General features: G+C 43.6%; 1 protein-coding gene across 1 annotated transcript in view; it reads right to left on the minus strand.

Annotated features, from left to right (window-relative positions):
* Positions 1–10,661, minus strand: part of PHLPP1 (PH domain and leucine rich repeat protein phosphatase 1) — a 206,478-nt gene extending 195,817 nt beyond the window's left edge. The window contains exon 1 of the mRNA XM_032311375.1: positions 8,999–10,661. Coding sequence (XP_032167266.1) covers positions 8,999–10,559 — 1,561 coding nt within the window. The 5' untranslated portion in view covers positions 10,560–10,661. The remainder of the gene's footprint in view (positions 1–8,998) is intronic.
* Positions 10,662–14,101: the final 3,440 nt, after the last annotated feature.

Here is a 14,101-nt window from a genome sequence, read left to right on the forward strand (position 1 = left end):
ATACTCCGCTTGTCAGATGCAATGTATTTTTACCCTTTTGTACTTCTGCACTTTAAAAAGTTCCCTTCCTTGTATCAAAAATGAACAGTCCTTTTGAAGAATTAATTGACTCAGTAGATTAACCTCCCTATAAGGAAAGCTAAAACTTTTGCTTAAGGTAAATGACTAAATTAAAATAGAGCCTACTATAGAAGGGAATCTCTCACACCCCTAAAAATACTCACAAACTGCCTTTTTGCTAACAGGGGCAGAAATTTTTTTTAATTTTTCTTTCTCTCTCCTCCTCCCGCTACCTCTCTTTTAGGGAGAGAGAGGAAATTTTCAAAACAGTAGCAGATTTCATGATAAAGACTTCCAAAGCCAACAAACAACAAAAGCCCAAAGATTACTGAAGCCAGTTGGGTTTTGTTTTTTTTTATAACACACAAAAGTAGAACTGTGCATGTGTGCGTAAATACACATCTGTGCATCTCATTGTGAGAAGACATCCTTTTAAAAAACTGAAATAAAGAATATAATACTGGATTTTTTAATGAACAGATTTGAATGTGCATTTTTTTCAAAATCTATTCTTAAACTTTTCTCCCAAATATTTTTTAAAAGTCAGTGATTTCTTTTTACAACATTTCCATTCTAACAATTTCAGGTTCAAAGTACTAGGTGAATCACCAATGGTTTTCTGATTTTGTAGTACTGCTACTCCTCTCAGCCAACCATCTGTCACCTTTAAAGTTCTATCATTAAGTCCCCCAAAGGGTAACATCACTGAGGAAATCTACTTTCCCTCTATGCAATTAAGATATCCAACTGTTCCATCAGAAGCCCCTCCTTATATCTGTCACAGTGATATGCAACCTCCCAAAAGCACTGATTAGAAGGAAATGAAACTCGAAACACCTTGAAGTCACAGAGAAACCACGAAATGTGTGACATACACTCCATTTTTTTTTAAAGATTTTTTATTTATTTTATCAGAGAGAGAGAGGGAGAGAGAGCGAGCACAGGCAGACAGAATGGCAGGCAGAGGCAGAGGGAGAAGCAGGCTCCCTGCCGAACAAGGAGCCTGATGTGGAACTAGATCCCAGGACGCTGGGATCTTGACCTGAGCCGAAGGCAGCTGCTGAACCAACTGAGCCACCCAGGCGTCCCTACACTCCATTTTTTTTAACTTTCATTTTGAATATGAAATATAAAGAGGATCCAAGGCAAGTTTTTAAGTTCACAATGTAATGAAAAAAAGAGCAATGGACAGATAATCCAAATCATGAGTGCTATTCTTAATTCTGAGAGTAACTTGATCAATGATCTTAGACCAGATACTTAACCTCTATGGGCTTCCTTTCCTCATCTATAAAGATACAGATGTTAGGACCTCTGTGGGACCCTTAATTCCATCATTTAATCAAATTAACAATACAAAAATTCATTTTCTTTAAGTGCTTCTTCTCCTGAGACTCTAGGCACAAGGAGATGGGCACACAGCTCATCAAGAACTAAAACGAACTAGTAAGTTTTGCACATCTGAATACCTCAAATATAGAGTTACCATTACAGTAAACTTGGAAAACTGAATTATGAAAGGATCTTGCTTTATGCATCAACTTAGGAAAAAACTCTAACTTTAAAAAGTACGTATTTCTTTAAATTTCTCTCTAGCAGGGCCGGCAGAGAGAGAGTGAATCGAACATCCCCTACACTGTCATTAGTCTGAATCTACACCAAAAAGGTGATCTACTCTGGTTGTCAACCTCAGGCTATCTTGCATACATGAGAGCCAAGTCCATTCTTTTCTCCCTAAGAAAATGCAGGGGATTGGACTCTTTTAAACCCATAGATGGGTCTTACAAAACTTAAAACAACTACAACTTTAGTCTCTCTAATGGGAAGGAATGGTTCTCAAGTGGAGCCCCAGAATATTAAGAGGGGAAATTGATCTTAGACTTATTCCACTCCAAGCTCATCACTTTACTGACAGGAAAGAAAAGCCCAGGATAGGTTAAAATGAATGCCCAACGTCCTGCCAAGTTTCCCAGCTTTCAGACTAATTTCCTTAAACTACACACCACTTTTTCTTAGTGTGAGATAAAACCACATAATTTTTCCCCAAAGGTTATTCTGAAAAAACAAAGCAAACAAACATACAAAACACCAACCAAGGTTACTCCCACCTGACCCCAGGACACATCAGCGAAACTTAAAAACCGTAAGGTAGCACCAACCAGGACTAAGACACAACCAGACAAGCTCTCAAAATACATGGATGGGAATAAAGACAGAATTCTTTAGGAATAAATTTCTCATAAATGACAAGGTAAAAAAATAAACTGTTTCTATGCATAAAATTTCACTCTTTGAACCATGTGTCAGGAGTGAACGGACTGTAAAATCCAGATAATTATTGAATAGGCAAGGGAAACAAGTAGAAATCATACTTTCACTGTATTTAAAACCATGCCTCATAGCTGAAAAGAAAACCCAAATATTCTAACATATAGGCAGATATATGACAAGAGTCATTCTCTAACTTATTTTCACCAGATGTAGGAGTCAGTAGAAATAGACAGCAACAAATACAAAACTCTTCCACCTTGAAAAAAATGCAGAAAAAAAAAAGCTGAAAAGAAAAATCAACCAAATTCAAATCCTGTCAAACCTCAAATTTCTAATTAGATTTTTTTCACTCCTTATTAAAATGGTCTAAAACAAAATTATTTCAAATTTTGTTCAGTCTTCAACTGAATGCTTTCACATAACTGGAAATGAGACTAATTTAATTTTAGCAAGCTTCATTTGGGAAAGTATATGCCAAAAATTCTGAATTTGTTTTGTCTTTTGCTAATATATTGACATTTACAAACTTATAAAGTGTGTTCAACCTACAAATAGACTTTTCCACTCCTCTTCTAATAGAACCTCTAGGTTCCAAACTCAGAAGAGCTCCTGGACTTGTACCTGAACAAGACACTTTATCATGATACACATTTTCCAATGTATGAAAGCAAGAGATGTAAAAATACAACAGGGAAACAATTATTTCAGCAAGAACTTGGTGTTCTGGGAAGGTTATGCTTTGTTTCATTAAACAGACTAAAAGGTATCCCAGGCATCTATTACATACAAAGTACGTAACAAAACCACTCCACCTCTAAATCCAAGTGCAGTGACACGGCAGTAATGCGTGAGCCGTCACCATGCTTGACTCAAAGCTACACCAAGCAACCTGGAAGAGCTGCTATTTCACAGTTAACCAAATATTCCAATGTCTTTTAATCAAAATATCATTAAGATCTACTCTTTTCAGATCCCTGAGTTTCAAATTTGTCAAAATCTCTCAAAGCCTAGAGTTGAAGTTTCACACAAATCACACAAACCAAAACACAACCAGTCACACAGACTTACTAGGTCATAAATACCTAATATGCCTAAAGAATCCACATGGCCATTTTTTTTTTTTGCCTTAATTATCCTATCTTTAGAAAACCAAAGATAAGTATAAAAGAAAGGGCTTGCCCTAGAAGCACAGGGACAGGAGGCCAGATTCAAAACCCCTCATTACCAGCGTTACACCAGATGCTTGGGATTAAAGAGGGGGAGTGGGTTTTAGAAGTGGGAATTTTTTTTTTTAAGGCTTCACTTTCCCAGGTATTTTGATAACTTCTTTCTGTTTTTCAAAATGTCAGGCATCTTTTTTAAAGGAAACACTTTTCTACTGAGTGGCTTCAGGATCTCCTGACTCCCACAGTACAATTAAACCCTTCTCCTGTCCAGATAGACTGAACTGTGTTCAACCCTGGCACATAACAAAATCATTAAATCTAAGATGCCTCATTTGACAGATGTCTCATTAAATTCATCTCCAAGCTGAGGTGAAAAAAAGAAGGGGAAAAAACACCTGTTAACTCTAAGAAAACTTTAAGAACTGCTCTCTCCAAATCCACAGACACCTCCGATCACATGGAACAGAAGACATTAACAGTATGTGGCACATCTAAAATCTCCTGCCCTGGGAGAAATGCCTGTGTGTGTATGTGTGTTTAACACATCCCTGGGGACCCAAACAGGATGGAAGACTGAAGAATCAGGGCATACACCACCAGCTGCTTAACAAAATTCCACAAATTCAACTCAACAAATGTTTAAACTAAAATGCCAAGTATTACACTAGGCTTGGATCATAAAGAGGGTCAGTGAAAGTTATGTTACCAATAAATCAAATTCAGGGCTAAAGAGAATAAGAAACAACAGAAACACCTTACACTTTAACAAATATTGATGACCTTTGGATAATCAATCATTTAAGGTGGTGTTTTTAACAATCGTATAGCAACAAAAAGATACAACTTTACAACCTAACTTACACATTTCCTCTCCCTGCAATTACTTCACTGAGCACAAAAGAAACACACTGTAGAAACAACTATGAAATTCAGGGAGAGGCGCTTACTCTCTAGCTTTCTATAATATATGAATTATAAAAAATAACTGTAACAAGAGCATAGTAACACCAGCAAAACAGTATCACGGAAGTAACAACAATTCTATTTTAAAATAAAAGATGTAAGCAAGACTTTTCTGATGTAACTCTTCAACACTTTACAAGTAAGGCTATGTTTTAAAGGAACTGAACTGCCACACCTCCACCCTGAAAAGTTATCCACTTTTCAGATGAAGTGTTAATTCGCTTTACCCAAGGAAGATTTACAGTTTAACAAATGAGGCATGGTTAAATAAAAAAAATAGTCATTAAGTAAACTTCATTTCCTAACAACTTGAATGCAAGCCTGACTATTGCAACCAGAATATTTACAACACCTCAGTACTCTTTCTGTATTGCCTATTTGCCAGGCTTGTTACTTGAGGTTTTTAAAGGCAGCATGATTTAAAAAAAAAAGGGGGGGGGGGGGCCATCGACATTTCACAAGGAATACCACTTTGGACTGGAGGATAATATCACCTCATTACCAACAAAAATAACGTATTTTCTGAATGCTTCTAACCAAGTGAAAAAAATCAAGTGTAAATGAAATTCAGCATCGATTCATGGAAAGTGATATGAATTGCAAAACAGAACATCCCAGCTCTCTATTCTCAGCTCTGCCAAGGACTGAAAAACCACAAGCAAGAGGCAAACCTCTCTGTGCATGTTTCTTCATCTGAAAAGAGGACTGACACGTCTCCTCCCTAATAATGTTTTTGAAAGGACGAATAAGACAATTGATGTGAAAGCCCTTTAAAATGTTTGAAGATAATAAAACCCAACATATTAATAGATGTTCTCAAACCCCAGTTATGATGGAAAAGACAGCATGCACTTTCTATCAAAAACAACAAATTTAAAATGTAAATACAACAAAAATAAAGTTAAACCCTTTGTTCTTAAAATTGAAAGGACTGTTGAAGCACACACTGGTGTCACATGCTCATAGCACGTTACTCAATACTGTGTAATTATAGTAATAAGAGCCTGCTGGTCAATATTGCAGCTTAATGCTGAACCACCCCTTCTCGGTTTCCATGTAGGAAACCACGTAAGGTTTGATCATTCCCAACAGAGAAAAAGAGAAGAAATATGAGAGGGGTTACGAGATCATTCTCCTAAGCAATCCCAAGAACTCAAATAAAAATATCTTGTCCAAGATTCACTGGACACAGTGGGTGTGCTCTCCATTCTCTCAACATCCTTTCCCACTATTGCAACTTGAACTGAATTAGCTAGACCACGAAATCTAAAGGTGGTGCAAGTCAAAAAATATGTAGTTTAAGACTGCCCTTGGTCAATGACTCAGACTCCCCAGGGAGTCCAAAACACAAAGCTCATTCATCTTTTGAAGTCCATTACTTACATCAAGCAACATAAATTTTTAAATTTTTTAACATAAAATTACTCTCTTCCAATTAGAATTTAAGATGGTTCATTTTAAAAGGAAATTAAATGTTAATGTACTTAAAATACTTAAAACCAGTCATTTCATATAAAGCCACTTAAATTTTGTCATATTTTAAATCAGCTAAAAGAATGCTTGAAAGATACAATAACAATTTTTTTACAATAACAATTTTCAAACTAAGTTTTCGTTAACAACTCTGTAATTAGATAGCACCTTTCATCCAACACCTTATAGTTCATTAAAGACTTTCAATTTACTTTACCCAAATAAGTATTTAAATATTCAAAGGCTGCAAATGCCTTTCAAAGACTTTTAATAATAACTTGAGTCAAGTTATAAATACTGAAATTCCACTGAAAGGTGACCTTCAAAAAAGAATGAAAGTTCTCTGCTGGACAAGAACTTCTCAAAAAAAAAAAAAAGGAGCTGACTAGATAACTAGACAGCAGATAATGAGCTCAATTTAAATGCAGTAAGGTATTCAAATGGCTTCAAAGGCAACTTCCTAATCTATCCTTAACTCCAACTACACATATAAACAAAAAGATGTGCAGCAAGAACTTTAAGACTAAGCTATACGTAAAATCATAAAAACAAAATGTGGCACACAACACCTTCTTAAAGGGTGTTCTCTAAAACAAACCTTAATTCTTTTTCCCAAGGAAAAGAATTACTACCAAAATGTAACACTCCCGTTGGGTGTCTTACATTCCCCTGCAAAGGGAATTTCCAGGAATCTCCTCCAGCCAGGTACAAACCTTCACTTTGTGAAATCCTGACAGTGTTCCTGTAACATGTAAGACCACCTCAGGAAAAGGCCCTTTTTTCATCAAAAACTAAACTCTCTTGCAAAAGTTCAAGTGGGTTCACTACATGCTGAATTTTGTTCTATAGCAAATGAATATCAATAGACATTTTGTATATTACCTTGGGTTTAAAATAGGCTCAACTCTGTAGAGAAACAAAAATAAACAACTAGCCATCTCTGTAACAATCAAGCATCTTCCTTCTAGGACACCTATACAATGGCTTCACATTCAAGAATAGGTTGGATACTGTGTGTGACATCCCCATTTTATTAGTTATTTTTATAAGTGTATACACAAAGGCGTGTATGTATTTACACTGTGCATACAGAGGTGAAGCAAATAAGTCCAGAAAAAAATAACTACAGCTTTTACAAAAGCAAAACTTAAGAGTAAAATGATCACACCAGAAATTTAAGATTCAACCGGAAAGAAAATCTATCACTTTTTATTGATAAGCTTTAAACACACACACACAGACACACACACACAAATGCACTGTACATCACTCACTTAGAATATTTAGACACACTTGAAGAGACAATCAAGGGAATCAAAGATTTAAATTCCATGACTAGGACACCCAAAACCTTTCCCAGGGACATTTATTGTAATCAACGTGTGGAAAACAAGAAAAGCAGAGCCCTTTCTACATAAAATGTGTTCAATACTGTTTACTTTACATATCCTTTGCTTTATATATACTTCACTCAATTTAACTGGTTTGGTTCTAAAAGCATTTAGCATTCTCACATTAACATTCTCATTCCAAGTGTGATTACCATTTAATACTTTTGCAAAATAACAATATTTTACAAAATACATGAGCTCCAGGAGGAAAAGATATAGCTGTTGCTCCTACAACTTAAGAACAAAAACAAAAAACACTGATTATCTAGGTCATAACTTTTAAAGCATGATATTACCTTTAGATACTGCAAATGCTATTGTATGATGATATAGGTTTCTTTATAAGGCAAAAATCCATCAGAAATCCACCTGAATTATTAAAAAACTTCAATGAAGCTTAACATCTCACCAGGAATGCTACTGGTCTTGCATATTTCAATGTGGGAGTAAAGATTTCTTCATTCAAACTGACTAAGCTGCCACTAAGACACAAGCTGACCCAAAAACATTAAATTAGAAAGAATGGCAACAGATTAATAAAGTTACAAGTATGATTATTTTTCAACCAGCACCTACAAACTAGAAGAGTAAAGCTGAGGAAAATTTAACTCTCCTGATTTAATTCGGTTATGCTAACTTTATTTAAACAAAATTTATTATCACTAAGAACTTAATTGTTTAAACCAGAGGAGGAAAAAGATGCAAACAAATAGAAAGCTCCAATATAACAACCAGGATCCATAGCTCCCTAATTTAGCACCCACTAAGTCTCTAATAAAGAGAAAAACATTAGTCACTCCGAGTCAAGAATTACATCTAATACACCAATCACATCTCAAAAAGCCGGGGGGGGGGGGGGGTACAGAAGAATTAAAGTTTTCATCTAGAACTGAAAAAAAGAATTAGGAGGATTTTAGATTCCATCTCAAGAGACCGTGACCACTTCGAAGTCTTACTGTGAACTCCACTGCAGGTCACACTGCAATGGCCAGACCGGGTTATCGAGGCTGGAAGTAAGAAATGAGAAAAAAAACTAGGCAGCATCACTTTTGTTGCAAGAATCAAACTTGCAGGTGAAACTGAAGTAAAGCAAAAAAGCTCTGGGGGAAATAAATCCCTAAGAAGGGTCCCATCTGTTAGGGAGGGCTCAGTGGGCAGAGCGTGACAGAGAGCTGAACGAGCGCCCCAGGTGACAAGAAAGACGCTCCTGGGGACCACACAGGAATGACCAACTGTGGACGAGTAAACAAAGAGTGACCTGGAGCTTGTCTGTCGGTCATTTCCCTCGGTCGGTATGATGTGTACGAGATCCTTTACCTGAAATCCCAGACTGCCTCAAACCCAACAAGCCTTCGAGGGAGGCCTGAAGGAGTTCCCTCGTTATTAAAAGTACTACTGCCTCTCTCAGAAGTATCTGCTACTTGTAATTCCTGGTGGCTGTGCCACCTCTTCCGACGGCGCTTCCCCACCTCCAGGTCCCCAAGATTGACAGCAACTCGCCGATTTTACTTGCTCCATTTAGGATGGCACAGAGGGCAGGCGAAAACTGTAAAGAACAAAGACTCCCGAGGACGTGCATGCCCCCTTGGTCCGGACAGACGGCCGAATGCACCCATTCCTCCGGACCTGCAAGTGTTTACACAACACGCGTCACCGTACAGGTGAATTCCTTACCTGCATAGAAGCGGATGAGGCAGCCAATCTCCGAGTCCATGCCTTCCTCCTGCACCCTCCACAACTCCCCAAATCCCAGTTGGAAGAGGTAGTCATTTTGGATCTGCAATGGCTTCTCGTCCGCCTCCAGGCGCCGGGTGGTCTCTCCGTGGAGCTGCACATACAGGGTGGGCGGCGGAGGCGCTTTCTCCGGGGCCGCCCCGTTCCCACCCGGGGTCGGCTGAGGGCGGCTAAGGGCCGCGGCTGCAGCCGCCTTTTCTTCCCGAGGCCGGTCGCGGGCAGCCCCTCCCGGGCCGTCGACGCCCCTCGGGTCTATCGGCTGCAGCGGAGGCGGGGAGGCCGTCGGGGAAGGCGGTCGGGTGCCCGCTCCGGGCCGAGCCGGCGCGGAGCGGCCGGGCAGGCGGGGCTGGCCCGGAACCCCCGGCAGGCCCGGGGCCGGGTCAGCCTCGAGCTCCTCGGACGACGAAGAGGAGCCGCTGCCGCTGCTGTAGGGGTCCAGCCGGTCCGACACGCTCTCGGCGCTGGGGCTCAGGCTGAAGCTCTCGGTGTCGGAGGCCGGGCCGGCGGCTGCGCCGTCCAGGCGCTGCGGGGCGCCCGGCTCACCCGGGCTGGAGTCCGACGGCGCGGGGCTGGCGCGGGAGGCGCGGCGCGCCCACCCGTCCCGGCCGCCCGGCAGCTGCAGGTCCGCGGGAGGTGCGCGCGGCGGGCCCCCGACGGCAGCCGGCCCGCTCCTCCCGGGCGGCGGCCCCAAGTCCCGGGGTTCCGCAGGCGCGAGCCGGGGGCCGACGTCGGGGGGCCGCTCCGTGCCGGCCGCGGGGCCCGGGCCCTTGCCCAGCACCTTGACCACGCCGCCGCCTTTGTGGCCCACCTGCAGGAGGCGGGCGGCCACCTCGCCGGCCGTGGTGTCCAGCGTGCAGAGCACCGGGCGCAGGTAGGTCGAGGCCAGGTGGCGGTCGAAGACGTGCACGCAGCCGCGCTGGAGCTGGTGCCTCACCCAGTCCCGGTCCGACGGCTGCAGCTGCAGCATCTGCCGGTGCTTCAGGAGCAGCGTCTTCCTGTCCAGGCTCCGGGTGCACAGCGACGCCGAGGCCGAACAGGAGGTAGAGAGGCCGGCGGCGCCCGGGCAGTGCGAGGCGGCGGCGGCCGAGGACGACGACGACGACGACGACGAGGACGAGGACGAGGAGGCGGCGGCGGCGGCCGCGGACAGATTCCTTTTCAGCCGCCCTCTCCTCAGCAGGAGGGAGTTGGCGCCGCTGCCGGCCCCGGGAACCGGGGCAGCCCCGCCGGCGGTGGGCTGGGGCGCCCCGCGCCGCCGCCGGCGACCCGTGCCTCCCGCCCGGCCCGGCAGCGGCCCCGGCTGCGCCTCGCCGGCGGCCTCGTCCCGCGCCCCGCCGGTCGGGGCCGCCGGGGTCAGCGCGGGCTCCGGGCTCCGGCCGCCCCCGGCCGCTGCCGCCAGAGCCGCCGCCGCCGCCAGAGCCGCCGCCGCCGGAGCCGGAGCTCGGTCCTCCCTGCTGGTCTCTGGGAGTCGCTGCGCCGTAGCCGCGGCGGCGGGCTCCATTGCAGTGGGGCTTCGCGCTTCCCCCCCAGCTCCGGAGGCAGCGGGAGCAGAGGGAGGCGGGGAGGCGAAGGTGGGAGACGGCGGCGGCGGCAGCGCGGGGAGAAGGGAGAAGCCAATGGCGTTCGGCGCGGCCGTTCCAGGGGATTATGTGGCAATTCGGAGCATTCCGTCGGTGTCTCGGTGTTCCATCCCGCGCGCCCGCCCGCCCGGCCGGCCGCCACCGCCCCCCCACATACACACGCCCTCCCCGCCCGGGTCGCGGGCTCGGGAGCGCAGACCCCGCCCGCCGCGGCGAATCAGCCGCGTAGCCGGGCTCATTGAATATTAATCACGCGCCTGGAGCGGGAAGGCGGGAGGCGGGCAGGGCGGGAGCTCCACGAGGGCCTCATGAATATGCATCACTAGCATGACGGCATTCCCGGGAGGAGTGGAGAGAGCCGGAGGACGGCGGGGAGGCGGGGCTTCAGGGTAAACAAACGTGATGCGTGCGTACGAGGGCGGGGCGGGGCTGGGGGCGGGGGAAGACAGGTCCCGGGAGGTTCCGTGCTGGCCTTGGGAGAGGGGCCGGCTAAGAAGAGAGAGGCGCGCGGTGCTTCTTGGGAGTTGTAGTTCTATTGCGGGAACAAACGTGCCGGAGGAAAACATGGCGAACCACAAGCCCCAGAGTTCCTTACCTTATGCCCCTCCTTGCTGCCAGCCGCTAGCTACGGGCAGTGGGTATTGTGCCCTCTGCTGTTAAACTGGGCATATTCTTGTTCATTAACTTGTGCCCAACCCGCCCATTCCCGCTCCCGACAAGGCTTTCGTTTTCCTTAATGATTTAAAGTGAGGGCTTTGAGGAACTCGACGCGGTGTGAAGGTCCCGGTTCCGTGGTTCTCACCTCCACCCACTGAATGAGATGCAAGAACACACCCAGAGCGCCCCGGGATAACTGGCGGTGAAAGTGGCCAACCTCACTTTTTCCCCGCTTTTTCCAGGCCAGGGAAGATAGTGACTGGAAATTGTAACTTGGGACAGTTGTTGAAAGCGCTTTTTGTTAATCGTACAACCCCGAGTCAATCCTCTCTTGCAACTATGCGTGAGAAGGAAAAAGTCAAAGGGTTGGGGGTCTCGTTTTTTCCCAATGACCTTAAAGTTTGAAGTAACTTATTGGCAACGGAAGCAGCGGAAAGTACAAGAAATGTTGGACTGGAGACGTGGTGGGATATGAGATTGGTCGTCTTGTGTATACTCTCTTATGTCTTACCTTTTTTTTTTTTTTTTTCCTGAAACACTAAGAAAAACAATTGGTTTTTGCTGCTACAATGTTTAGTTGTGGTCTGAAAAGTTGCACTTTCTTATCACTTAAAACGATACTGTAAGCTACACTAGAATAGCTTGCTATTCAAAAGAATTTAGCAACGTTTTTAATTGTATTACCGTTCCCCCAGATCGTTTTATAAATCTGGATTTTCACATGTGAGATTCTGTCAACTCCTACTATCCAGGGCCTGCCTTAACTTCAGTAAAGTGGCTAAATCTGGAAGGGGTGCCAAGGAGAGAGAAAGAGATGAGGCGTTGGTGGATGGTTCAATCAGTGGAACATGGGACTCTTGATCTGGGTTCATGAGTTCGAGTCCCACTTAAGAGTAAGAGATTCCTTAAAAATAAAAAATCTTTAAAAAAGGAAAAAAGAAAGATCAGCTAGAACTTGTCACTGAAATAAGTTGATAAGGGCAAGAAAAGTCACACTTATCTTTATCCACACAATTCCGCTGAAGAGGAATGAAGGGTGCCGACACAATAAAAATAAATATTTCTCTTAATTCTTGAAATTCCTGAAAATGATTTTCTACATCTTTCTTTTGAAATCTTACCCCTTGGCCTCATGAAACTAATTTTTATTGCATTTCAATTCAATCAACAGCACAGAGTTCCATTTTTAAAATTAGGGAGAGTGCAAACTCTCCCAAGAGATAAGACAGTCACGTCAATTAATTTAACAAATAATCATAAACATATTATACAGCAGTCACTGTGGTAAGCAATTGAATAAATCAGACACTGTCCTTGCCTTCATAGAGCTTATAGGTTATAAAGAAAGACATTCAGCAAGTGAGAGGGATGCAGAAGGGGGGAAATACTAGGTGCCATGAGAAGAAACAAAAATAAAACAAGGGGAACTGACCTCCTCCAGGAAGTCAAACAGTAGAGACTAGCTTTGGATGAAATTTTCTGTAACTAGTAAAACTGGGTAGTTGCTGAAGGATCTGTCTCTGAAAGGAAGTAAAGAGGCAGAAAAGAGGTAATGATATTAAAGATAAATTTCAACTACACTAATCTGTATGTTGCCTTGAATAGCTCCTAACACAAACTCTTCATTCTAGAAAGGAAAAGAATGGTATTTTAATTGAGCCTTTCTTAAACTAGATTAAAAAACAAAGAACATGTTAAACTTCAATCCTAAAATATGGACTGTTTAACCTCTTTATATTCATTAGTACCGTAGCTGATTTCCTACAAATGTGTTTAACTTTTGCTATTTAAGAAATATGGCTTATAGCTTATAGCTCCCTTCTAAAGGTATATATATTTTTTAAGATTTTATTTATTTATTTGACAGAGATCACAAGTAGGCAGAAAGGCAGGCGGGGGTCGGGGGTGAGGTGGGGGGAAGCAGGCTCCCAGCTGAGCAGAGAGCCCAATGATCCCAGGACCCTGGGATCATGACCTGAGCCAAAGGCAAAGAGGCTTTAACCCACTGAGCCACCCAGGCACCCCTCGAGGTATATTTCTTTAGTAAATGCAAGAAACTCAGGGAAAGTTTGTTCTAATCATAAATAACATTGGCCTAATGTCCATTTGCATCCTAAGAAACTGTAGTGCTATACTTAAACTAGCTCTGGTTCCCATCATTCAGCTTTATACAATCACCCTCTCTCTGCCTTTTTATCCACTAGGAATTTTATTTACTCTTTGAAGGTATTTATAACCAAAACACCTCCTCCAAGGGGGAAAAAATGTAAAGAAATAACATACTCAGAAAATTTAGTATCCAAAATACTGGAGGTGGGAGGGGCTGGGAGTTCTTATACACGCCTGCCCGACTTGGTATGAGGAATCACTGAATTGGGAGGAGGGGGCCATAATGAGTACTGTTAATGTTAAAGTATCTCAGCATAAAGAGAAAAGGAAATACCTTCCAGCCTAAAAAACAAAACCAAACGAAAAATCCTGTGTTGGGGACAGGGTGGGGAGAAAAACTGTAGAATATAATTTCTACATAGATGAACTATTTCAGGCACAGTGTCCATAGCCTGGAAGATGCCATATTCCCTCGAACCCAGAATCACAACCATCAGAGTTGAGGGAAGAGCAGAACAAGGGCGCCCAGTACGATCCACTCCCTGTTCCACCTCCAAAACTTCCATAAAGTGACTAAACATGGGGGTGACGGAGAGGAAGAAAGAAAAGGTGAATTTGTAAAGAATACAGTCCCCTTACCCCTAGATCAGCTGGAACCTCACAGCTGAAATAAAAGACATCGATAAGGGCAATGAAA

The sequence above is a fragment of the Mustela erminea genome, chromosome 13 (genome assembly GCF_009829155.1).
Source record: "Mustela erminea isolate mMusErm1 chromosome 13, mMusErm1.Pri, whole genome shotgun sequence".
In the NCBI taxonomy this organism is placed as follows: Eukaryota; Metazoa; Chordata; class Mammalia; order Carnivora; family Mustelidae; genus Mustela; species Mustela erminea.